This window comes from Ovis aries, chromosome 24, assembly GCF_016772045.2.
Source record: "Ovis aries strain OAR_USU_Benz2616 breed Rambouillet chromosome 24, ARS-UI_Ramb_v3.0, whole genome shotgun sequence".
Lineage (NCBI taxonomy): Eukaryota > Metazoa > Chordata > Mammalia > Artiodactyla > Bovidae > Ovis > Ovis aries.
Window position 1 is genome coordinate 21,292,960 of NC_056077.1, and position 26,109 is coordinate 21,319,068.

A 26,109-nucleotide genomic window follows, 5' to 3' on the forward strand; every position below is an offset into this window, starting at 1 on the left:
TGCTGGCAGCAGGGAAGCCCAATTCTGACCACAACACTGGTTTCACTCACGTTGTCTTCCCACTTTCTTAAAGAAAAACTGAGCTGTTTTAAATCCAAAGAGCAAGTCAAATTAATGTCAGCCTCCTGCATATGCCAAGAAACAGGGTACCAAGCTGATGGGTTACGCTGCATCAGGCAAAAACCTGTCTGGGAGAGGAGAGCTCTGGTCCTCTGTGTGGAAATGTGGGGAGGGGGTGAGAAACACGGCTGAGGCCAGACCAGGTCAGGACTGAGCTGCACAGGGTTCTAAATGAGGAAAACCCAACCCACCCAAAGAGGGCACACCTACCATACGACCCATCTCAAGACAGAGAACAGAGCCACAAAAAGAAAACCCAAGACGTCCACCTGGGAGAATTCAGGAGGTGCCAGGGAAGGAGAAAGGGCATCCTGGGGGCTGAGGGTGGCTTCAAGCCACACCCTGTGGAGTGACAGTGACCTGGAATCAGTCACGGGCCCCACAGGAATGTGTGCCAGGAAGAGGGGATTTATCAGGCTTTTGCTTTTTCCAGGAAGACTGACACAGAAGGGAAACATGTGTGGGGAGATATTGATCATTCAAATATTTGAAAATCATCTTCCAAATTCTAAGGAGACAGTGATCTTTCAATACTTGCCTTATTATTAAAATGACTACAATATCTATGTATTTTACAACGTGAACATTTTCGGACATTAAAGATGCCTCTCAAATGATGAGTGTACTACATGGTTACATTCTCTCATACAACCTAAAGCACAATCTTACCAGTTAAAATTAGGTTTATGGTGCTGTACTTTAGGTTTTATGGTTCACTCATCCTTGGTTAGGAACAGCCTCCCCGCCCTAACCCTAAACCATAATGCTGTGCCATAGGAAAATAAGATCTGTCCTGTGATCTGTATCCAACAATTCTTAGGAAAAATGATGGCTGGTGGTACTTATCTAAACTGAAACCCCTATCCACTTATAATGCTCCTCAACTCATAAGAAGCATTCCCACATAGGCTAAGAACTTGAAGGACGGACACCGTTGATAATGCTGACCTCTAGTGCCCCCAAGTGGTTGTAGGTGATGTGACATCCTCAATAGGGAGTCATCCTGAGAGGTGACATCTTCATCACAACAGGATGGCGGAAAAAGAAGCTATCAGGGGCAAGAGGGTCCAGAAAAGATGGTTCCTTTTAAACCGCTGTTGCCTCCCATCATAAAATCTTGGTAGAAGAGAGAAATAATACAAAAGTTTGAAAGCCCACTGGAACTGAGTTAAAATGTGAGGTTTTATCTACTTCCAGGGCCCATGCCTCTTGAAGAAAACGGCTGCATTTACTCTTGGTTATGAAAATTAAATAAGCATGGATGAGATTTTTTGTTTTAAAATGTTACTTACAAAATGTATGTATCCTTCTGCAACCTGTTTTCACTTAATACTATAACTTTAAAGCATTTTGTATCCATCAGTATAGTACAAGTACCTGTTTAATTTCCAAAGTTAGTTTAAACACCAAAAATATGGAGGTTGGCAAGGGGAGAAAGAGGAATATGGCTTGAAGAGGGCATCATGTAATAAATTTATTATATTTCATTACATTTTTCCACTTTTCTCTTAAATTCCAACTGTATACTATATAATCAACTGCTGTTCCAGAAATAAAACATTTTAAACATAAAAATATAAATTTTGCTTCTTAAAAGTGCATACACTTTGAATAATAAAACATACAAATAAATAACAGAAGTCAGTGACACATCTCATGCACTTGTTCTAAAATAATTTAAAATGTATGATACACTTTGTTCCCAGCCTCAAGGAAAGACATCCTGCCTTCCATATTACTGTACAACTAAAAAAGAAAATCATACACAAATCACTATGAATGGTGCATGACCACCACCAAAGCATTTTGTTATACAGTGATATGACATGCAGCTTTTAAGACAACTATAGAAATTCCACGGTAAAAACTTAAGAGTTCAATCAAGAAACTACTTTTGTAATGGGGCTTGAATTCAATTTTAACCAGTGGTGAGAGGCACAGTTGGTGAGCAAAACCAAAGGGAACATAAATGCATATGTGAAAGGCCTACAAGGAGAACTTCAGCTCCAGAAACACAGTAACTGCCTCCCCATTTGGTATAATGACACCTCACCATTTAGAATAGCACCTAGGGGATTTCATATTGCATTTTCACCGTTACAACTGGTATCACTGCTCAGGGCAGCCTTTCTAAAGGAGCATTTCCAACTTGGGTTTTTACTTCTAACTTATTCCTTGAAGTGTTGAAAACCTCCAGTAAACTGTGTTTTCTTTTTCTGTAGGCAGCATCATGCTTAACAGGAAGAAATCACCTGAGAAGCACAGCAGCTTATTTTGAATATATTCTTAGTGCATTCAGCTCACCACAGATTAAAACTAAATTTCATTCGCCTCCATAGGTAACATGTACTGCCAAATTTTTGGATGCATAGTCATTTTTTTAGTTACATGAAAAAAATACTGAGGGTTACTGACCACCGCCCTCCACCCCCCCCAAAAAAAAAAAAAACAAATAAAATGCTTCACAGTCATTAAAAAAAAAAATCCTGAAACTACATTCTGGATAGTAAGAGTGAGCTAAATATTCCTAAATAGGAAATTGGGCAGCAGCCTAGGGTTTGCTACTATAACTATTACCAGGTGACCATGGTCTATCAGAATCAGGGACAGCTTTTTCAAAGCCACTGGAGGTTTTACTTTAGCATTTTCTAACTCAGAGTGACCACCCTGCTCCCTGCCAAGGTCTGGCCCTGCTGTGGCCTCTGGTAGAGAGGCTGTGGGAAGGAGGCAAGCCCCACAGGACACTGACGGCTCCAGTGAACCACAGACCCCTGGCTCCCACCAGACGGGCAAGGGCTGAGGCACTCAATGCTCCGAGCTCCTCACATCAGAAAGGCAGCCCCCCTTATTTCAAACAGGAGTTTGGTCAGTTAACTTTTTTTTTTTTTCCCTTGTCTCTCTCTCCAAAGCAACAGAGGACTCTGAGTCATTTGTGAGTACTTCACAAGGCAGTGATTCTCGCCATATTTCTCAGCAAAGGGAAGGTGTATCACAGTGCTTCTCAATTCTGCAAATTAGAAACACTTCCGAGCTTTAAATATCTTGTGGTAGCTCCTGGGACCTGCCACTACACTAACTAGATCAAAAGCTGAGGAGTGGGACCGAGGCATTTTTAAAAGTTCCCCAGACAATTCTAGTGAGCGCTGGGTATCCCAACCTCAGACAAGTTCTTCGCAAGAGGCTTGATGGAATACGGGAGAGTACATGAGATCTGAAAAAAGCCTCCCAAGTCTGGATCTCCCTTCTCCCTCAACTGGGAAACACCAGTCTTAGACGACTGTGAGCAGCTCTAGAACCTAATCCTCTGTGGACGCTACCGTAAACTCACAGCTCAGTCGCACTGTGACCAGTGGTGGGGAAAGTGCCAAAGCTTTCCAGAACAGCTCTAAGTCTCTACAAAAGTGTCTGAAAATTGTTAGCACTGTTAGAAGTCACATTCTTTCCTTGTGACCACGATAGAACCCTAGAAGATATAAAACATTAAGATCTATAGAAAATGGCAGGTTATTTTTAGAACAAAATACTTTAGGAAAGTCTTCTGGCTAAATACAGTATATAAACCACTGTGTATTTAACACACCCATTTCCACTCCTGCTTGCAAAATACTTATTTTACACACAATCTTGCCAATGATTAAAAAAAAAAAATGGCCAAGAGAAACACATGCAAAGCAAAACAAAAAATCACATTCATGCTTTTCAATACTGATTATAGAATTACAGATTCAAAAATAGAGCTCCAGAATCTAACAGATGTCTTTTTTTTTTTCAAACTCACATTGAGTGTAAGTAGTCTGTATTTTTTCTTAGCTGTTTGCATAGGTAGTTAAGAGCATGCTTTCTGGGTTAGACGGAGGCCATGCAAAATTATTTCCATTACTTGGGGGAAAAAAATGATTGGTCATGCTCAAAATGCAGATGCAAAAACACTTTGAGAGTTGATCAAACGGCAGTATGGACTGTCCATTTAAATAAACGCATGGGATTTCCCCCCCAAAATATGAAGTTAGCAATAACATTACCCTTTAAGAAATTGAAGACAGACAGCCTGCACAGTAACAGCTATTTTTTGTGTTTATGTTTATGATATAGGCACTGGTCTGTCAGCAACTTTGCTCTTCTCAATTCCAAGTAATACAAAGTTCAGTGTGCCTCATAGAATATGTTTTATTGAAACTGTGCTTGTGATTTGCATACTAGCTCAAAAATCCAACCCGGGAACACTAATAATCTTTGCATCCAATAATTATTATAACCTACACAGGAAAACAGTATCTCCAGCTGCTCAGTAATTGGTCAGAATGAAATTTAACATTGGATGTCAATCTACTTTTTAAAACACGTTTATTTGAAATAAATGAGCTTTGTTCACAGCTCTTCTGTTCCTTTTTTCGTAAAGGCTGTCCCTTCTGTTTCCTGTACATTCTGTCCTGTTTTCTTCATGATAGGTTATTTTAGAGGGATGACCATTTCCCCCCCACCACCCACAGAAATCCCCACATCCACCTCACACAAATGCAGGTGACCAAATTCTAATGAAGAGGGACTGCAGATCGGATTTCCAACCTCTTAGTCGAGACAGCACAGTCTGAAACAGGATGTGACAGTAAAATGTCTCCAAAGATGAAGAAGGGCACTTTTGGTTTCCAGAACAGAGCAGACTTGTTCAGGAGGCCCCCAAGCCTCGGCCGATCACCAGGATCCACTTGAGCTTCCTGCTTGGGAGGACTGTCGCCCCGTCTAGGACGTCACTGGCACCCCTGGTTCAGTGGAGCTCCCAGGGCCCATCAGCTACACGAACTCCCGAAGCTTGCAGCTTGCCTTTACAAGCAAAGCAGGCCCTCAACGAATGTTTGCCAAATGCATGATGAAAGGAGGATTGCAGAAGAGGTGAGGGCAGCCTCACAGACAGTAACAGTACTCTGCGATACCACAAACACTCCCACACCCATTTCTATCGGCCCAATGGAGCATTACTTACTTTCAGCTAGGCTGCTTTTAGGATGAGAAAATACACAGAAAAGGTGGGAGACGGTCCTGAGGTGCCACACGCTTAAGTTTCTTTGTGCTTCCCCATTACATTAGGGGTTACAAAGGCAAGGTGCAGGGCTGTTGGAAGGAATGATGAAGACTCAGTGCACCCGATGTTCACGGGAAAAGAAATCAAGGATAAAGGTTTTAAAAAGCAAACAAACATTACAGATGCAACACTACTGTTGGTGATTAGTTTGTGCCTATCAGGAAATATGACTGCTCTAATCAGGCCCACCTGGTTGTCAACTAGGAAGGGGTCTACCATCTTCAGCAGATGATTTTTAACCCCAACACACATATAAGCTCATTGTGCCAAACATCTCTGAGAAGAGAAAAAACAGAACACCGAGTCCCTAACTCCACCAAAGAACAGAACTGAACCAAGTGTAATTTTTCTAGAAGATACCTCACATCACAAAGAGCATCTCCAAACTTTTGAGCAAAATATCCTTTTTCTGTGGCTTAAAGGTTGCAACCTAATAACTAAGGATGAAATTTTCACTGCTTACCAAGATGCCTAGACAGTGCCATACTTCCTGATTTCTTTACCATTAAAATCTGAAACAGGAACTAAATTCCATAGACATACAGTTTATAGATATGCAAAGTTTATTTCTAGATCCCATGGAACTTTAATATATTTCATAGATTTGGGTTTGTTTTTTTTTATTATTATTATAAAGACACTAAACACAACAGAAAATCCATTCTTGGAGAACTCCGAAATATTTACCCCTGGGAAAATTAAATTACATTCTATTAATGCTTAACTGTTTATATTCCCCACCTCCCCTCCAAAAAAAGTGTTATTAAAACACTGAGTAGTCCAACTGTGATTCTAAGACTGTTTCAGAGCTTCAGATAAAAGATTTAAAATGAGATTTACCTATTAAAGAAAGATGAGAGGTTCAAATAGACAAACACTCAATTCTAGATATTGACAACCCCACATCTGGTGCAATCTTTTTAGGAAATCAAAGTGATACAGGAAAACTCACGGTGGCTAAACACTGATGGAGCTGTCAATGTGCTGCTCGAAGCAACAAGATCAAGATGGAAGGCAGTCACAGCCCGGCAGGGGAGAGTGAGGCTGCTCTGGGGAGCCAGACGCCTGCACGGTGAGATGAGGACTCCTGGTAGAGTGGTGAAGTCAGGATCAAGCACAACAGGCTCAGAGTAAGTGGATTTCACGGAGCACTAGCATAACTCTCACAAGGCCAGATGTGTTGTCTTAAACGTCGCAGGGGTCTACAATTTCAGCTTACCCCCAACGCACGTGGCCTCCAGACTTGCAGGTTAACCTGCTTGTGCTCAAATTAGCAGCAAAATAAAGCAACCTACTAGAAGCATCTCCCTAGAGGCATTCACAGAAAAGAAAGGGGGAAAAAAGAAAAACAGGGCAGTGCAGAACCCATAGCTATGCAGGTAATGTATGTTCTAGTTACTTGGCACACGGCAATACTGAAAAGGGAGATTATATGAATGGATCCGTGTACAAGGTGTTCAGGAAGAACCTGAAGAGTCCATGACTTAAAAAAAAAGTTAATATGTAAACGCGTATAAACTTAGCATGCCATATTTCACAGCAAAGTGACAAATGCTATTCAAAGAGAATCAGAACCATGACTCTCTTCGACATTTTTAAAAAATGGAAAATAAAAAAGCTAAAAATCCCAGAACACCTCCTAAAAGCTTGAAATAATCTATATACATATCTTGCCTATCTGTGAATTTCTTGAGGTTCCCTTTTTCTCTAAACAAGAAACGCAATTTTCACTGACAATGCCAGATGAAACAGGCTCCAGCCTGCTTGTGAGTTTCATTACATCTTCAGCACAAAGAAGAAATAAATGCATTCCTGAAAAACAATCGCAACGAAGCCTGACAGGCAGGACCAGTGTGCACATAACACTGTCACACATCGCTCGAAAACACCACCACTGGCTGCTGGCATCAGGCGACTTCTTTCCTCTCCAGGTTACAAGACGAGGAAACACGGGTGTGCACACTCGGGGCAGCATGGGGCTTTCCATTTCTAACATAGGAAAAAAAGCAACACCAGAGAAGGAAATGGCACAGATTTAGGCATCCAGTCTAGACTTCATTTCTTTTTTTCCAGGAATTTTCTCTAGTCCATTTCAAAACCCCAATGACCTTAGTGAGCAAATTTACAAGGGAAAAAAAAAAATGTTAACTACTAGTGACTGGCTTTCTGGCTATCCGACTTGCCATCTCTTAAAACACATCCCACAGGTCAAGACAGCTTATGGCAATGCACGTCTTTGCAGATAGGAAGGTGGTGAAAGACTTCATTTCTACCTCTAAAAACTTCTCTCTGTGGCAGCAGGAGAAATAACAGCAACCCACAGGCCACCTTGTCTGATGCTTTCACGGATGCGCAACCGTCCTACACTAGCTGAGTATATACCTGAGAAACGTTAGTGTGAAAATATTGCCCTTGACAAAAACTGGTAAGATGGGGCCAAAGTGCAGAAAGCGACAGTTTTCCCCTCGGTTTATTTCACTGTTAGTGTCACAGTTCACAAGAGTTCCTGGTGCCACGTGACAATCCACAGCTGACGACAAATTCCGCTCAGATGAAACGAGAGTCAAGTAATTCATCCTTCTACAGAGCACACTAGTGATAGCTTAACTGGTTTCACAGGTTTCAAATCCCTAGTGTCCAATGAAAGTCGTTAAGAGTTCTCTAGAAAGAAATATGTACAGTTACTAAAGGGACCGTCCAGGGTATCGTCTATAATTATTTCAGTTAGCTTGGTGTCAATGCTTTGCCTATGGCTGTTATTTGGTTCAATGGCAGAATAAGGCGACGCTTTTAACAATTTGCAATTGAATTCTCCATATACACACACGCGCGCACAAACACACACACACACACACACACACACACATACACACACACACACACACACACGGCAGGCACATGACCCCCAAAAAATACAAAACAGAAGCATAAAGGGCTTTGGTGGGAGGGAAGGGGTTCTAAATAAATTAACATCTTTACAGATAAAACACCTGGACTGCAGAAGTATCACTGAGGTTTCTGAGAAGGCCGTGCAGAGGTTTGCATGCTAGAAGGTAACTTTCTGGAGGATTTCTCAGCAGGCTGCCTGCACCCAGGAGACGAGGGCGCTGCAGAATCGAGCTGAGAAGTCTTGGGCTTGCGAGCGGACAGCAGGGAAAGTTTAGCAGCAGCGGGGTCCTTGGAGGCGAGCGGCTCTTTCCCAACCGCACTGGCATTTGGCTGCTGGGAGCCTGGCGACTGGGAGCCTTTCTCTGCCTTGTCATCCACTGCGCTCTTACAGACGGACCTGACGGAGCCCCCGCCCGCCTTCTTGGACAGCAAGGCGGTCTTGCCTAGATCTGTTGACCGCCGGGTCTCTTTCTGTCTCAAGGCCGACTTGAAGAAGGACAGCCCCTTGTCCTCGGACTTGCTGTCCCTCTTCAGACCAGCCTTCACGCTCATGCTGGGGGAGCGCAGGCTGGCCATGGAGGAGCTCCGCACGTGCTTGCTATCCGCCCTGCCGTCCCCGGCCCTGGCCTGGCTCACGCGCGGGGAGTTGGGTTTGGAGCTGGAGGTGACGCTGGCCCTGTCGGAAACCAGGCTGTGTCTGGAGCCCTCTCGGCTTAAGCTCCTGTCTGAAGTCCTGCTCTTCCCAGGAGGGAAGGGGCCCCTCGGGGCAGGGCCTGAGGCTTTCTTTGCAGATGTGGAGGAAGCAGTGTAAGCGAGGGAAGAAGCCGACTTCTGCTTCTGGAGCGAAGGGGACGACACAGACTCGTGGGACTTGGGGGAGGACTCCTTCTTTGGGGCAGGGGCCGGGGAGGAATGCCGTCCACTGGCCCTGGAGGAAGAATCGGCTTTGCTTCGGGAGCGGGAGGGCTTTACGGACACTTTCACGGGAACGGGAGAAGAAGGGGACGTACTGGAAAGAGAGGACTCCTGGCTGGCCAAGGCTGGTCTCCCCTTCCGCAAGCTTCGATCTGGCTCAGAAGTGCCTTTGGCGCTGGGGGATCTCTTGGTTGTGCTCTCTGGTTTCTTTGCGAGGGAGCCTGGGTGGCTTGGGGATTTCACCTCTTTGACTGGAGAGCTGTCTACAGAATCGCTCTGATCCACGTACGCAATCTGGTTATTGTTATCAAATGGATCAGAGACAGGGGGCAAGCGATCCCCATGTGCTGAGCTTCTGCTCTGTGTGTCCACCACGCTGGAGTTCAACTTGCGGGCATCTGACTCGTCTCTGAACACACCTTCCATGACAGCCAGAGGGGCCCGACCCACAGCCTTGTGCTCCCGCCGACTGTGACTGTCACTCGAGTCCTGGTGGCTGCTGGACAGGTTCCTCAAGCTGCCGAAGCAGGAGATGGAGACCTTGTCATCCACTGCCTCCCCGATCTTCTCCAGGGTGGACGCAGAGGTGTGAACCGGAGAGTCCCCTGAGAAGCGGGAAGGGGAACTGGAGCGCATTTGCAGCTTGGCAGACAGGGACCAGGAAGGCCGGATGCAATTTTCATTGACGGCCAAGGGGCTGGTGACAGACGGTCTGGATGACAAGCTCTGGCGCTGGACACTTCTCACGAATGGACGAGTTGAGAAGCCTCCTGAATGCAGCAAAGAGATTACCATTAAGTCAAGCCAACAAGATGCGCTAGTAACATCTACAAAACAAAGGAAGGCCAGCCTCAGGGGACAACGGGAGCGTGACCTTCAGAGCCAGTGCGTCTGGGGTCAGTGAGTCATCACGTGATTTTAACTTTTCTGAGCCTTTACCTATAAAATAGGGGCATTCTAACTTCAGGACCAGCAAAGCACCTTCTTGCTCAACATCAGGGCTCAGCAGACTTTTACTCTAATGGCCAAGACAGTAAATATTTTAGGCTTTGTGGGGCAGCTGTTCAACTCTGCCCCCCTAGTGCAAAAGCAGCCACAGGCAACAAATAAACAAATAGGCGTGGCTGTGTTCCAGCAAAACTTTTTTTTGTTAACAAATAAAGACAGGGGCCATATTTGGCCTGTGGGCCATAATTTCCTGACCCTTGTAACTCACAGAGCTACTAGAAGAATTAAATAAATTCTTCAAAGTCCTGTGCCCGGCAAGGTACCTGACATTGCACACTGCTCAATAAACGTGAGCAGTTCATCTTATTAAGGACACTGGGGCCCACAGCAGCAAGGTCCGTGCCCATGACCACAAAGGTAATTAGAGGCAGAGCCAGCAACAGAACCACAACCCCTTCCCCCAACTCAACATCACAGGCAGGCGGGCCTGTGATCGCTGGCTGTGAATGCCATCAGTAGAAAGGACTAGAGACAATACGCTTCTACCCTGAGTGCCTTAAAACTTTCAAGAAAAATATTCATAATTAGAGCAGTAAGTGACTTTGAACTTCCAAAGAAAATATTCTAAATGAAGTTCTCCACACTTGCTACTGGAGCTGTGGTATTAATACAGCTCCGTCTGGATGAGACCCTGAGAGACAGGCCCTGGTCCATGGGCATCACCCAGCACGACTGTATGATGATGACCCCAAAGAGGATACCGATTCCCCCAACTCCGCCATTTAAAACAGACTGGGGGCAAACCATATCTAGGCTCACTGTTGAAACAGTGAGCTCGAAGTTTAAAGGCTTTGCTGAAAACCACCTCTAAATGATAAACAAGCCGAGGGGCACTGTCAGTTTTTCATAAAACGTCAGGAGTGCCAGCCAGGAGCTTGGTGGTTACATCCCAAGACTCTTACGCTACAAATGAAGACGCAACAGTCGGAAGAAGGGGCAGGGCTGGAGGTGGGAGGGAGTTCTCCACGTCAGGCCTTCCTCCAGACTCCCGTTTTCTTCCTACAGTTTGTGTTCAGATTTACCCATCACCACCAGCAAGCAGCAGTTTACTAGAAGCGATGGAAATGCAGGCCACAGACTGACTGAGGCCTGCTGGGGGTGAGTCACCGAGCTCATGGTATCCCATAGAGGCTGAGCTCACTCTCTCCCCCTCCCAACGCTCAGGACTCCAGCTGCCTGATCGCCTCCCCCCAGCTTGGGGCCCTGGGTGGAACGGAGGGCTGTGTTGCCACTAGTCCAGCGGGATCTGAAGGCGAAAACACCAGAGCTCAATTTTTATCAGCTTTTCCAAGCTTGCATACTGTGACTGTTTTCAAAATTCCCCCAAACAGCTTTATAAAAAGGTAATGGCTTCTGTTCTAGCTGCTTCTGCACTCCCCAAGCACACACCACAAGTCCCTCCAGGGAGACAGCGTGGTGGGAAGGAGAAGCCGAGCCAAGTCAGGCGCTCCCACACCAGGCCCCGCATAGCAGCTCATCCCCAGGCAGCCTCCCGCAAAGCCCTCGACAAACTGCAAGCTCGCTGAGTCCCCTCACAGCTACTCTGAAGAGTTTAAGAAGCACTTTGATTAAACTGTACCCGTTACCGTACAGAGTTAAAGTTCTAACCTCCACGTTTAGACTTTAAAAGTGAAAAACGACAAAGTGGAAGGAGAAAGTCCTGGATCCCAGAGGAAAAGCGAGAGGCCCGGTGATATAAAAGGTTACATACGATGGTGACCACAGCCACGCAGTCCCCTCACTGTCACCCTCTTTGATGTTCCCCCAACCCCTTCTTGGCACTTGGCTCCTCAATACGAGGGAGCCTGTGTGCGTGTCCACAAGTCGCCGTTTTGGAAATCTGTCACCGAAACCCAGACCCACCGTCGTCTTCACTCCTCTCCCCGGTCATCTCCACGGACTCAGACAGCGAGGCCAGGGAGGTGCGTCTGGAGGAAGCCGCAGAGGTCACGCTGGCTTGCTTGCTCCCCGGGAGTCGGCTCACCCAGTGTTCACACAAGGAGGAACTCGTGGAGCCTGCAGGAAAGGAAGCGGGCACCGAGGTCAGGCCAGAAGCCCGGGGACCTCACTGTCGGGCCAGCGCTAACTCCCAGACCCCACACTATGCCCGCTCGAATGACCGCTGTGAGGATGAAAAAGAGGGCAGACTCCCACTCACGTCTGTAGCTGTAAAATCCAAGTACAGGGACGGACACTTCATAAAGCAAAGTCTTAAGAGCCAGCAACAGAATGGAACAGACACAACTGTTCATACCTTCCATCTACCCTAGAAACGTTTACTGAGCACTACAGCACTGTTCTAAGCACTTGCAGTAATACTCCAGACAGAGAGACGAAAGCAAGCAGCGGTGTACTGTTACTTTCCTGGCCTGTTCGGTGAAATTTTTAAATCATTTAAACCACAGTATTAATATACAACAAGCAAGCACACACAAACACACAGGGCCACGTGCCGTTCTGTCTTGTCTGTTCCAGGAAGGCCCTTAAATATGAGTTAGGACAACAGAAAACACTCCTGAGATGGAGAGCGTGCAGCAGCATGACCGTCTCGAGACCTCAAGGGGGTGTCAGGTCCGAGCACATCTGACTCTGGAAAGCACTGCGGGACGGCACTAGAGCCGTGAGTTCGCGCCTTCTGTGAACGAAGACAGCAGCTTCAGACTGAGTGCTGTACCGCGTGGGGCGTGATGCACCAGGGGTCTCTCTGCCTCAGCAACGCTTTCTCTGAGTGGCTTCCGGCTTATCCCTCACAAGCTTTGAGGGGCGCAGGGATGAATAACTGATCACACACTGCCACGTTCCAGAACTCTGTCCTATTCTCTCAACCCCAACGTGGCATTAAGACGCCTTCTCCCCGTTTGGATTGTGTGTGGCTGCATCAACATTAAGTGTGGATACTGGTTCTTGTGTTTGTTTAACACAACAGACTAGATCTCATCAAACTAAACCCAAGCCCTCTGCGATTATTACAGCCTTCAATCCTTCTCCTAACAGAATAGGCCAGTCTTACTGGAAAAAAAGAATAATTTGTAACGGTGCTTTACCCTTTACAAAAGGCTTTAACGCCAAGTTTACCTGATCTGCTGGACACAACGACCTCATGAGGTAGGTAGTATTATTACACCCCTGTTACGGATGACAAATATGTGGCTTAGATGGGACATGCTCCAAGATAACCCGACCAAGGGGTGGCAAAGCCGAGTCTGGTTCTGTTTCCAAATCGCTCGGTCCCTCTGCTCTGTGAGCGCCCGGTGGTGCTCCTCAGCTCCCTCGCTCACTGACTCCACAAGTAAGCACACGAGCGTGCACTGAGCCGGACTCCACTCCACCTCCAAGGCAACTCCTGGTCACAGTTGCTCGCACATTCCAGCCCCGTCTCCTTGACTGCAACCATTCTGCCTTCAGATTAAATGCAAATATGACAATTAACCTGATCCAACCGGCAGAATCAGAGGACCTTCTGGAGAAGTCCTCTGGATCATCAAGTACCACCTTCCGTTCTCAGAAAAACCGCCCCTGGAGTGGAATGGTCTTACCTGCCACCGAGCTGTTGGCCGACCACGATGGTATAGCCGTCCGCCTCTGGTAGAAAAGGATGTATGCCATCTGCGTGCAGACTTCATCTTCCGACAGCTGCTGCACATCACTGTCGTCGAAGCAGTACCAGAGGCCGTCCACGGAGTTCTTGCAGAACGCTGCCAAAGAGAGCCCACCAGCCATCAGCACCGGGGTGGCCACTCTGGCTGCTCCGCTCCACCCACAGACACCACTTCCTTGCCTCACATAATTTATTAACTTTTTAAGGTTGCAGGCAGTAATGCAGAGAAAGGATTAAAAAAAAAAAGCCAAATTCCAAATCATACACAAGCAAGATGTTTCACGAAATTCCAACCTATTCCAAATGGATGAAATTCTACTTAATCTTAGAAAATGAGTATTTGTTAAACCAACGGCTTTCAACCAGAGATGATTTTGCCCCAGGGGACACCTGGAAATGAATGGAGACATTTTTGACGGTCACAACTTGGGGGTTGGCAGGGCAGGTAGGACACTAATGATGAGTCGGGGGTCGAGACCAGGGCTGCTGCCAAACAGGCTACCGTGTGCAGAACAGGCCCCACAACGAAGAGCTACCAGCGAACATGCTAATGTGCCCAGACTGAGAAGCTCTGCTTTAAGGGTGCTGTAACATTTTAGTGTTTCGAGAACTAGAAATCATGATATTAACAATCAGTTCAGTTCAGCACAGTCGCTCAGTCGTGTCCGACTCTTTGCAACCCCCTGAATCACAGCACGCCAGGCCTCCCTGTCCATCACCCACTCCCGGAGTTCACTCAGACTCACGTCCATCAAGTCAGTGATGCGATCCAGCCATCTCATCCACTGTCGTCCCCTTCTCCTTCTGCCCCCAATCCCTCCCAGCATCAGAGTCTTTTCCAGTGAGTCAACTCTTCGCATGAAGTGGCCAAAGTACTGGAGCTTCAGCTTCAGCATCATTCCCTCCAGAGAAATCCCAGGCTTGATCTCCTTCAGAATGGACTGGTTGGATCTCCCTGCAGTCCAAGGGACTCTCAAGAGTCTTCTCCAACACCACACTTCAAAAGCATCAATTCTTCGGTGCTTAGCTTTCTTCACAGTCCAACTCTCATATCCATACATGACCACTAGAAAAACCATACCCTTGACTAGACGGACCTTTGTTGGCAAAGTAATGTCTCTGCTTTTCAATATGCCATCTAGGTTGTTCATAACTTTTCTTCCAAGGAGCAAGCGTCTTTTAATTTCACGGCTGCAGTCACCATCTGCAGTGATTTTGGAGCCCAAAACAATAAACTCTGACACTGTTTCCACTGTTTCCCCATCTATTTCCCATGAAGTGATGGGACCAGATGCCATGATCTTCGTTTTCTGAATGTTGAGCTTTAAGCCAACTTTTTCACTCTCCTCTTTCACTTTCATCAAGAGGCTTTTAGCTCCTCTTCACTTTCTGCCATAAGGGTGGTGTCATCTGCATATCTGAGGTTATTGATATTTCTCCCGGCAATCTTGATTCCAGCTTGTGATTCTTCCAGCCCAGCGTTTCTCATGATGTACTCTGCATAGAAGTTAAATAAGCAGGGTGACAATATATAGCCTTGACATACTCCTTTTCCTATTTGGAACCAGTCTGCTGTTCCATGTCCAGTTCTAACTGCTGCTTCCTGACCTGCATATAGGTTTCTCAAGAGGCAGGTCAGGTGGTCTGGTATTCCCATCTCTCAGAATTTTCCACAGTTTATTGTGATCCACACAGTCAAAGGCTTTGGCATAGTCAATAAAGCAGAAATAGGTGTTTTTCTGGAACTCTCTTGCTTTTCCATGATCCAGCGGATGTTGGCAATTTGATCTCTGGTTCCTCTGCCTTTTCTAAAACCAGCTTGAACATCAGGACATTCACGGTTCATATATTGCTGAAGCCCGGCTTGGAGAATTTTGAGCATTACTTTACTAGCATGTGAGATGAGTGCAATTGTGTGGTAGTTTGAGCATTCTTTGGCATTGCCTTTCTTTGGGATTGGAATGAAAACGGACCTTTTCCAGGCCTGTGGCCACTGCAGCAGCTAATACTTGTTTAACACTTGTTGTGTATATCTCATTTGATCCCATGTAATTTGTTCTATCACTACTCCCATTTTACAGAGGCTCAAAATGATTAACCAGCTTGCCCAAGGCCACACAGCTGGTAAAGCACGGGGTCCAGTCTGTTTCAGAATTATCTAGTCCTCGAGCTTGTTCTTAAACCCCCACCCTACCCTGCCTCCCTCAGAGGCAGCAAAACAGTGCCTCATGGAAGTCCCCCAGCAAACTGAGAATGGGGGCTGATGAATGCATGCGGCCTTCTCTCCAGATCAAATTCTAAGCCTGAGATAAGAATCAGGAGTGTTGAAGCACCAGCAAGAATCTTGACCCGGAAAGCTATATGCGTACCAGTACCTTCTAACTTACTGGGGTGAACATGAATGAGTGCTGCCACATTCGGCTGAATGCCGGAACAGACGCAGCAGGGGCCCGGGGCGCAGGACACATAAGGTCCCCGCGTGGCACCAGGAGTGACAGCCTTGATAGGCCACAACCACTGCGTGAGTACGGACTCCAAGGAGATGAAAGGGACCAGGCGAGGCAGGGCTACACCAGACAGGTGCCAACAAAGAAGAGCAGGCGAAGAACCTATGACTGCAGGGCAGGAAGTCGTCTGCAGCTGTGGACTCATTGGAACCAGAGGGGAAAGCGCAAATGGAGCTGTTCAAACAGCAACTGTCTGGTCAGTGGCGTGGTCAGGCTTGATACACTGTGGCCCAGCTGGAGAGGGGGTGCTGTTCAGGAGTGGGAGGAGGGGCGGGAGGGCAACTGTACGGAGGAGCGTGCCCGAGAGAAGGTGGCAGGGCAACCGTGCTCCAGCTCCAGTCTGCTTCTCCTCGGGGTGCTCTGTCCTCAGACACAGCATGGAAACTCTCAGGGGCTCATCAACGGGCTAATGATGTATTCATAAAATAATCCTGTGTGCTTTTCTTCCCAGCGCTGTTTCCTAAATTGTTTTCTAGACCAGTGCTATGCAAATTGTGTCTCACAGACTGGTGCCAGACCACAGGAGAAGCACCAAAACGGGGTAAGCATTTAAAAACATTCAGAGTAGTCTGATGTTTTTATTGTGTTTTTGAGTAAGTTCTGGCTCACGAAGGACTGGAAATTTCTTAAGAGATTTAAGAAATCTTTTAAAAGGTTCTTCATCGCAGATCGTTTAAGAAGCACCGTTCTAGAATCATTACAAGTCAACCATACGTATACCATGTAACTATAGGTAGAACCAGTGCAAAATAAAGAACACATTAAAATAAACATTCCAAGTGAAAGCTTAGAAGTAAGGTATCTTTAACTTAACAATGCTCAAGTACTTAAATGTTCTTATGCAAGAAGCAGTGGTATGGTCCAAGCATGGGAAGTAAAGTAAGTCAAGTCGCTCAGTCATGTCCGACTCTTTGCGACTCCATGGACTATAGCCCACCAGGCTTCTCCGTCCATGGGATTTTCCAGGCAAGAATACTGGAGTGGGTTGCCATTTCCTTCTCTAGGAGATCTTCCCAACCCAGGGATTGAACCCGGGCCTCCCGCGTTGTAGGCAGACGCTTTACCGTCTAAGCATGGGAGAGGGGAAATAAATGCAGAAAATATCTGAGTCACTCCTAGGTTACAGGCCCCAAGAAGCAGACATGAGCATTTCAGCTCCCCTGCACGGCCACTAGGTTAGAATACGGTTCTTCGCCTAACGTCACAGAGCTAGGAAGACGTGTCTAGCTTCTAGCCCACACTCCTCTAATTGTACTGCCTCCAAGGTAGCTATGGGTTTCCAGGCACTTTCCAGTCTATCCCATAAAAAGAGTAACATGAGGCTAGCATGTCCTATTTTCCTTAACAGTTTCTAGCTATAAACCACGCAACACGCTGGTCCATATTTTCCTGAGAAACAGTGTTCCGCATGCAAGATTCTTTACCAAAGCTGAGGCTACACAAACACCAACCAGGGATGCTGGAGAAGGTGTTACTTCACTAGCTAATGAGTGAAATTAAATTCCCTCTAAGTCCCTTTCAATTTTTAGAGTCCCTGAGTACATAACTCTGTGACTTAGTATCAAGGAATGGAGATATGACCAGGAATGCCCCAAGAGGAAAAATCCAACTAGATACACAAAGGGGTTCCCACAGAATATAAATATAAAATATGTAAGATACAAAATCTAGTATTAAAATCTGGCTTTAATAGATTTTTTTCAGTAGATCCTCTATCTCCTTTTTGTCCTAGAAAGTGCTTCGCAGGGCAAGTGGAGGCCATCCAAAGCGCTCCACTATGAGACACACTCCAAGCTGGATCACTCCTTTCACAAGTGACTGCAGCTTGCAGCATCTAAATATTGAAAGAATTTGAACTTACTGGGTTTCAAGAACCAAAGATTGTGTCCAGTCACACTCAAGCTCTTGCCTCCTGGAGGAAGAGCAAGTTAAGAGAGGAAGTGTGCAAGGCCAAGGAGGGGGTCTAGGACCCGCCAGGCTCATTCACCATGTTATGGGGCTGACTGCCAGGGAGGAGTCTCAGAAAGCCTGAAAGACCAACCGGCAGGGCCAACCCTCCTCCACCTCCCCCTGCATTTACGAACCAACAGCACCCTGGGGCCCCGTGGTGGAAACCATTGAATTGAGGACACAAGAAAGTCCCAGAGAAGTGTTTCTGCCAAACGGGCTGAGTGGGAAGGACGCAGAAACCCTAGTCCTGGCCACCCACACATCAAGTTCCCCCCACACACAGATGTCCAGGCAAGAAGCCCCCAGTATACGTGCCTCCCCAGCATGCATGCATGCCCTGAACCCCATCACTCCATTTCTGAGACTCAATCTCAAAGAGATACAGAAGGGGACTATGTACAAAGGGGTTCACCACTGTCATCCTCAAAGTTAAACACCAGAAATAATGTATGTGTTCAACAACAGGAAATGGTTATATATCACACTAGAGTTTCATCATCAGAATATCCTGCAGGCATTAAAAATAACGTTTACAAAAACTAAGTGTCTGCCCCGTGAGTGTAGGTGGCAGGTTACTAACCGCAGCTTCCCCTGACCCTCCAAGAAGGGGGTGCTCCAGCCAGTCTCTCCTCCCGGAACCCACAGTCCACACGTCAATCACAGAACCTAATACACACTTCCTCTCTTTCATATTATGTGTGCCTACGCCGTCCCAACCACTTGCTTACACTCTTGGAAGACAGAGGCTGAGGTTTTGTTAGTTTCCAACATGCCTCTGATATGTTATGGCCCATGGCAAGCAAGAAACAGAGCAGGTGCTCCATAGAGGTTCACCTAACAGAGCCCATCAGTACAAATCACAACAGTATAAAGTAATGGCCACAACTTACAGAAAACATTGGAAGTAAACACCACTCATCAGAATGTTACCTACTTACAACGGATATCATTCAGCCTTAAAAAAGAAGGAAAATTCGACACACGGTACAACATGGGTGACTCTTGAATACATCACACTAAGGGAAGTAAGCCAGACACAAAAGGACAAATACCGTATGATTCACTCACACGAGGTACCCAGAGTGATCAGCTTCACAGAAAGGACGGTGGCTGCCAGGGACTGGGGAGGGGTCAACAGGGAGTTACTGCTTCATGGATACAGAGTTTCAGTTTGGGAAGATGCAAGAAATTTGAGACGGAGAGTGGCCATGATTGCACGAAGATGTGAATGGACTTAATGACACCGAGCTGCCGCTGCTGCCGCTGCCGCTGCTGCTGCCGAGTCGCTCCAGTCGTGTCCGACTCTGTGCGACCCCACAGACGGCAGCCCACCAGGCTCCCTCGTCCCTGGGATTCTCCAGGCAAGAACCCTGGAGTGGGTCGCCATTTCCTTCTCTAATGCGTGAAAGTGAAAAGTGAAAGGAAGTTGCTCAGTCGTGTCCGACTCTTAGCAACCCCATGGACTGCAGCCCACCAGGTTCCGCCGTCCATAGGATTTTCCAGGCAAGAGTACTGGAGTGGGGTGCCATTGCCTTCTCCGGAACTGTATGCTTAACAATATTGAAAAAGGAAAATTCTGTTGTGTGCTATTTATCACAGTTTCTAAAAATATTACCTTTTTTTTTCTTTTGAAGTTTTTGGCCATGCCACACAGCATGTGGGCTCTGAGCTCCCCGACCAGGGACTCAACCCCCACCCCCTACAGTGGAAGTGCAAAGTCTTGATCACTGGACTCCAGGGAATGCCCACCACCATTTTCTGAGTAATAATCTCACAAATTATTTTGGAGTGGTATCCTCATGGGTTGATGGCACTATTCTTTTTGCCTCTTTCTAGTTTCTAAATTTCATGATGAGCACTATTGCTTTGACAAATAAAAAAAAATAAATTTGAACACAAAGCAAAAAGAAAAACCCTTACAAGTCACTTTAAAGACACTGTTAAAAAAAAGTGGTCCACAAACACTCCAAATCAGGGAGATGCTAGGCCCTCAAGGAAGCAGAGCAGAACCTTAAACGGGGCTGTGCAGGTGAGGTCAGGAAGGCAAGTCCTGGGTGAGCCAGACGAGGCCACCCCTCTGCACAGGCCACCACTCTCCCTGCTCGGGTCAGAGCCTGACCAGATGAGGCCAGGAAACAGAGAACTGGAAGGTGAAAGCTGCCCTCGTGGTCGGCACACTTCCCGCTGGAAGAGAAAGCAAGGTTCTAAAGCACAGCCACCCTGTCGCAAGCACAACACGTCGGGGGACCGTCAGCACAGGCGCCCGGCCTCTCGCGCTGCAGACCTGTGTAGTGCCCCCCTTGCATGGTGCCATGGTGATTGCACACGGCATACAGGTCATAGATGTAGTCCTCAGGGTCCCTCCCGAGTCCGTAGGGCCGTCTCCACGGAGACCAGTGGGACGGCAGACTCCAGCTGCTCTGGCTTCGCTTGACCACGTGAGGTGTCATGTCCAGGCCGGTCAAAGGGAACTTGACCATGTTCTGAAGTTTCATACGCTTGTCTCCTTCCTGTTGCAAGAAGAAAAACAAGTCCTGATGGCATGTTCATGTGAGCAGAGGGTAGGCCAGTTCAGCGTGAAAGGCAGACTCTATCGGCTGAAGCAGGTTTGAGTTTCCTATCTGATGTTTCCAAAGACATACGACACAGGGAACAGGTTAACACTGTTAACTACCGGGGTTGGCCAAAAAGTTCATTCACGTTTTCCCGTAAGATGCTATAGACTAACCTGAACGAACTTTCTGGCCCACCAATACCTAGAGGGTTTTAATATCACCAAAAATGGAACCCGCGATTAACTACATGTAAGAGGATAATGAGCCTTCTGGCCCTTACCTAATAAAGGCTTTTAACGTGCAAAATGACAATTTCCGGTGGTTCATCCAGAGGCGTGAAAAGGAATGGAGTAACAACATACGTCAAGGGACAGCACGGTGTTGGCACCAAACTCATGGAACAGGGCCTCTTCCTGGCCCACCTCCTCCAGCAAGTACATGCAAAGTTAACAGTGACTTAGCTTGCTACCTTCACTGAGCTGACAACCTTAGGCAATCTGGAAATCTTGCCATGAGTTGAAACATATCTACTGAATGTTTCCTGTGTCTATAGTGAAAGTCACTCAGTCGTGTCTGATTCTTTGCAACCTCATGGACTATATACAGTCCATGGAATTCTCCAGGCCAGAATACTGGAGTGGGTAGCCTTTCCCTTCTCCAGGGGATCTTCCCAACCCAGGAATCAAACCCAGGTCTTCCACACTGCAAGCAGATTCTTTACCAATTGAGCCACAAGGGAAGCCCTCCTGTGTCTATGGGGCTTTAAAAAAATGAATCAGGTACAGATAATGCCCATTCTAAGGGGAGAGAAAAGTTCCTAAGAGACAGGGAGGCAGGTCCTGCATTATCAGGCTTAAGAACCTGGACCCTGCTCTGTAGTCAAGGGGGAAGCTTGGGGAGGAAGCTTGGGGGAAGTCAAGGGGAGGCTCTGAGGCAGGAGGTGATGTCATCAGAGCTGTCATGAAGTAGTGGCCAAAATGTGCTCGAGAGGGAAGAGCAGGGTAGGTCACAAAACCAATAAAAAGACAGCGCAACTGCAACCCGCTGGGAAGGAGCGGAAAGCTGAACTGGCAGGATGACAGCAAGAATGGGGAGAAGAGGCCACATACGGAAGGAAGTGGGGAGGACAAGCAAGCCTAGGTGTCAGGGACAAGAAAGAACAGTCAAAGATGACACTAGAGTTTTGAGCTGGGGCACTGGAGGCGTGACTATATGCCTTCAAAAGAAACAGAAAGCAAAGGACATCAGTCTGTGTGGGTGGAAAGAGACAGAGGGCTGGGCAAACCCCCAGCGGGCCGTCCACCCGCAGACCTCAATGGAGGTGTGCAGCTGGGACACTCAAGGCAAAAGCTCACTCCTCACTAGCACAGGGGCTGGACTCCAAACCTCCGTGTGCAAGCCCCGCCCCCAGCGACCACGTGCGCCCCCAACATCTTCACTTCATCAGCAAGTCCTAGACATCTCCCAAATCTATCCAGGTCTCTCCACCTCCACTGCCGCAACTCCAATGCCAGCCATCAGCCGGGCCTGCCCTGGATGAATGGCCTCCTTCAGACCTCCCCATCTGCATCCTTGTAGGCTCTAATTCTCCACACAGCAGCCTGAACGGTCTCTTCAAATCACGCCTTTGGTCATGTTGCTTCACTGGTTCAGAATCCCACTGTGCCTACAAGGGTTGGATTACCAGCCACTGCCGGCCTCTTCTACTTCGACTCACGCCTTTCTCCCCGACCCCCCGGACCTCCAGCCACACTGGCCGCAGCTCTCAGCCTCCTGCCCGGCTCTGCGCCCACTGCATCCAGGCACTATACACGTGCTCCTCCGTCACCGGCTGCAGGCCTCCTCCTAATCTTTCAGATCCGTACCTTCTCGCAGCCAGGCTCAGAGACTCCTTCCAGCATCTACCTTTCATTTACCTCCCTTACAAGGGGGCGGCCCGGGACAGCTCTAACCTCAGGAACAGACAAGCCTTTTGGGGAAAACTGACTCACAAAGCCATACAATGCAAAGCAGATTTTCCTCGTATACATGTATGACTCATCTCCCCAACTGTACAACAGCTCCTTGGAAGCAGGACAACACCCGTTATTAATTTAGGTAGAAACAGAATTCTTCCCGCCCCCAGAAAGGAGCTCAAATTTTTTTTTAAATCCCAAAGCACACTTACTTGAGCACAACATTTACAAATCTAAAGCAAATCCTCAGGAACAAAGTAAAACATCTGCCGTATGAACTAAAACGGTTAGGATCCAAAGGTCACAGGACGCTTGAACTTTGCTTTGGGAAAGAACAACACAGGGCCCCAAACGCAGGGGAAACTGTGGGTCTGTAACAACACAAGATCGTGGGTTCACAAGGGGACACAAAAGAGCCATCCCCAACAGCCCGCCAGTAGGGGGCCTAAGACACCTGGTCACAGCGCTCTTCCCTAGGCCAGAGGCTCTCCTTACCTGTCGAAATCTCTTCAGATGTATAATCAGCACGTCGGGCAGAGTCCAGAGGCTCAACGTAATGCTGCCCTGCTGCAGCTGCTTACAGTGCGGGCACCGCCAGGCGTCGTCGGGGGCAAGCTGGAAACAAGGAGCACGACGCTGTTAGCGCTGCTTAAGCAGGACCCATACAGGAGACAGCCTTGTCTCCTCACTTCTGGGCCAAGGCATGGCACAACTCTGAATCCCTCCACAAACTACGTTTAACGGGAGTCAATGGAAAAACACAATCAAAGGGCTAGGGTTGGCATCCAAACACTGGCGGAACAGCTACTGCTGCTATTGTTCACTCGCTAAGCTGTGTCCGACTCTGTGACCCCATGGACTGCAGCACGCCAGGGTTCCCTGTCCTTCACTAGCTCCCGGAGTTTGCTCAAACTCATGTCCATTGAGTCGGTGATGCTATGTAACCATCTCATCCTCTGTTGCCCTCTTCCTCTTTTGCCTTCAATCTTTCCCAGCATCAGGGTCTTTTCCAATGATTGCTGAATAGACTCTCAAAAAGGAATGACCAATGAAGTAAATCCTATATAAAGATGTTAAATGTCACAGAAGCTCATCATACTCCCAAACTCAACTCATCGCCTTTCTGTCAATACAGTTCACCTTTCTCCTCCTCCTCCTGTATGTCCTACCCCAGAAAATATCACTACCAGAGAACACAGGGGTCATCCTAAAGCCTCAAATCCTTCCCTCTTCCTCCACTCCATATCCATCCAAGATAACGCCCCTCTAACGTTCCTCACACCTGTCTCCTTCCTTCTCCGTCCCCTCAACCCAGCTTAATTCAAAGTCCTCACTCACTCTCACCTCTTCTTCCTCTAGTCTCTTAATTGCTCTTCCTCCCCAAACACCCAACTGCCCCAGACAATCCTCCCCCTCCTGCTACCGCCAAGGTCTTTCTCAACACCAGTCTGAAGCCTCAAATCCCTGGGTGTCCCCTCTGCGGGCAAGGGTTTCAGGAAGGGGACATAGAGGTACTAACAGGACATGTCTGGTGGGAGAGGTTTTTAAATTTCATTCTGGATTTCACAAGATGCCTCAGATCTGGAACCATTAACACGATGAAGTGAGGGCAGCCGTGGGATCAGAATGGATAGCCATGCCCTCTGAGATGTCAGAGAGGCCGAGGACAGAACCTGGGGGGATGTGGACTTTTAAGGGAAACAAAGATCAAGAAGTCACAGAAAGCTGAGGATGCATAGTCAGAAACACAAGCAAGTCAAAAACAATCCTTTCATGCAGACCACGTTAAGAGTGGCAAGAACAGGCTGGTTATCAGAACCACATCCCATGGAGAGGCTCAATGCAGACTGAGCGAAGCCACTGAACTGGGCCCAGGAGGGCCCCAAGGACCCCGGACAGCTGTCAGAAAGCCGAGTCAGAGAGATGACGAGAGGCCTGGGAGGGAGGACGCGCTGAGAACCCCGGACAACTGTCAGAAAGCCAAGTCAGAGAGATGACGAGAGGTCTGGGAGGGAGGGAGGAGAACACACTGAAACCACTAATGATCAAGTTAGGCAGAAAAGAGAGACTGGCAAGAAGGCTTGAAGGGGAAGCAGAGCTCGGGGGATTTCTTTCATGACAGGGAGACCCAGTTGCGTATGCAGGAAAGATGGGGAGGGACAGGCGTCTGAGTGGCTGGAGCTGAGTGAGAACGCTGGACAGGAGGGACCTACACTGCCGTCTGGCAAGTCCACATCTTGGCAACATGCAAACTGTCTACCTAAGTACGTGGCCACCCGGCCCAGTGCTTCTGGTAAAGAAGCAGGCTGTTTGCTTGTTTTTTCATTTTCAACACATTGTAAGCAGATACACCTTTATAAGATACGGTAAGAACGTCATGACAATGTGCGATAGTTTTGACAGTTTCTACAGCAATGCCCTATTCCTGTACTGAGCTCGTCATAAACTGCCACAAAGCTGCCGGGCCTACGGAGCACAGCTGGAGCACGGCTGGCCTCGCCAACTCCTGGCAGGGAAGGCGCTGGCTCAGGAGGCCGCTGCTCCATTTTCAATCTGTTACAGAGCTCGTCCTCAGATTAAGATGAAATTACTCTCCCTGCAATTTCCAGTCTCTAATTCTGTTTTTTAGTTAAAAGAAGTCCAAATCCTCATCCACAAGATGAAATGGATGAAAATACCTATCAGATCTTCACTTTAGGTCTCCTTTGTCAAAACACATTCAGCCGTGCCAGCATTTCCAGACACGCCATCCACGACCCACACTCTCTGCCCATGCCCCGGGATGTCAGTCTCTTAACAGTGAACAGCCAAGGTGATAGAGCAGGGTGGTGAGAGTAGGGCTGTCACCACCTGAGACCTGGACACTGTTTCCAAAGCATCCTTAGGCGGCCAACTGCACTGACACTCACAGATGCTGCTCCCCATCACTGAGCTTGCAGAGACAGCCTGACCCCAGAATTATCACCACACAGCCTCAGTCTGGCCTTCTCTTTCCTATCTGAACTGTTATTTCTGGACCCAGTGACTGAGCTTCCCAAGGAACACTCACTCATTCATTGCAGGATATATTTATTGAAAGCCTTCTCTGGAAGGGCTGGACCTTGCAGTACTTGATAGGGTTATTTTATGACCAGGAAAAAGTCTCTTACCTGCCGTGCCCCACCACATCGGCCTCATTTCTGTTTCTCAACCTTTCTTGTACCTGAGGGGCTTTGCTTCTTTATTTACTTGTTTATCCCCACTACACTATAGCAGCCTGAGGGCAAAAATGCTGTCTGTCTTGGCCCCTGCTATAACCCCAGGCCAAGCACAGGACCTGGCACATGTATGTACTCAACAAACAGGTACTGAATGAACAAATCCTGATTACAAGATCATTGAGATGTTTTGTAGAACACCAATGTTGTCATTTGGGCTTCCCTGATAGCTCAGCTGGTAAAGAATCTGCCTACGATGCAGGAGAACTGGTTCAATTCATCATCACCTAGTAGATCTGCCCAACTTTAATCTTTGAACATCTCCCAAATCAAAA

General features: G+C 47.5%; 1 protein-coding gene across 1 annotated transcript in view; it reads right to left on the reverse strand.

Annotated features, from left to right (window-relative positions):
- Positions 1–1,569: 1,569 nt before the first annotated feature.
- USP31 (ubiquitin specific peptidase 31) overlaps positions 1,570–26,109 on the reverse strand; it is an 84,118-nt gene continuing 59,578 nt past the window's right edge. The window contains exons 12-16 of the mRNA XM_015103892.3: positions 23,073–23,192; positions 20,352–20,577; positions 13,549–13,707; positions 11,876–12,028; positions 1,570–9,774 (exon numbers count right to left, since the gene is read on the reverse strand). Coding sequence (XP_014959378.2) covers positions 8,207–9,774; positions 11,876–12,028; positions 13,549–13,707; positions 20,352–20,577; positions 23,073–23,192 — 2,226 coding nt within the window. The 3' untranslated portion in view covers positions 1,570–8,206. The remainder of the gene's footprint in view (positions 9,775–11,875; positions 12,029–13,548; positions 13,708–20,351; positions 20,578–23,072; positions 23,193–26,109) is intronic.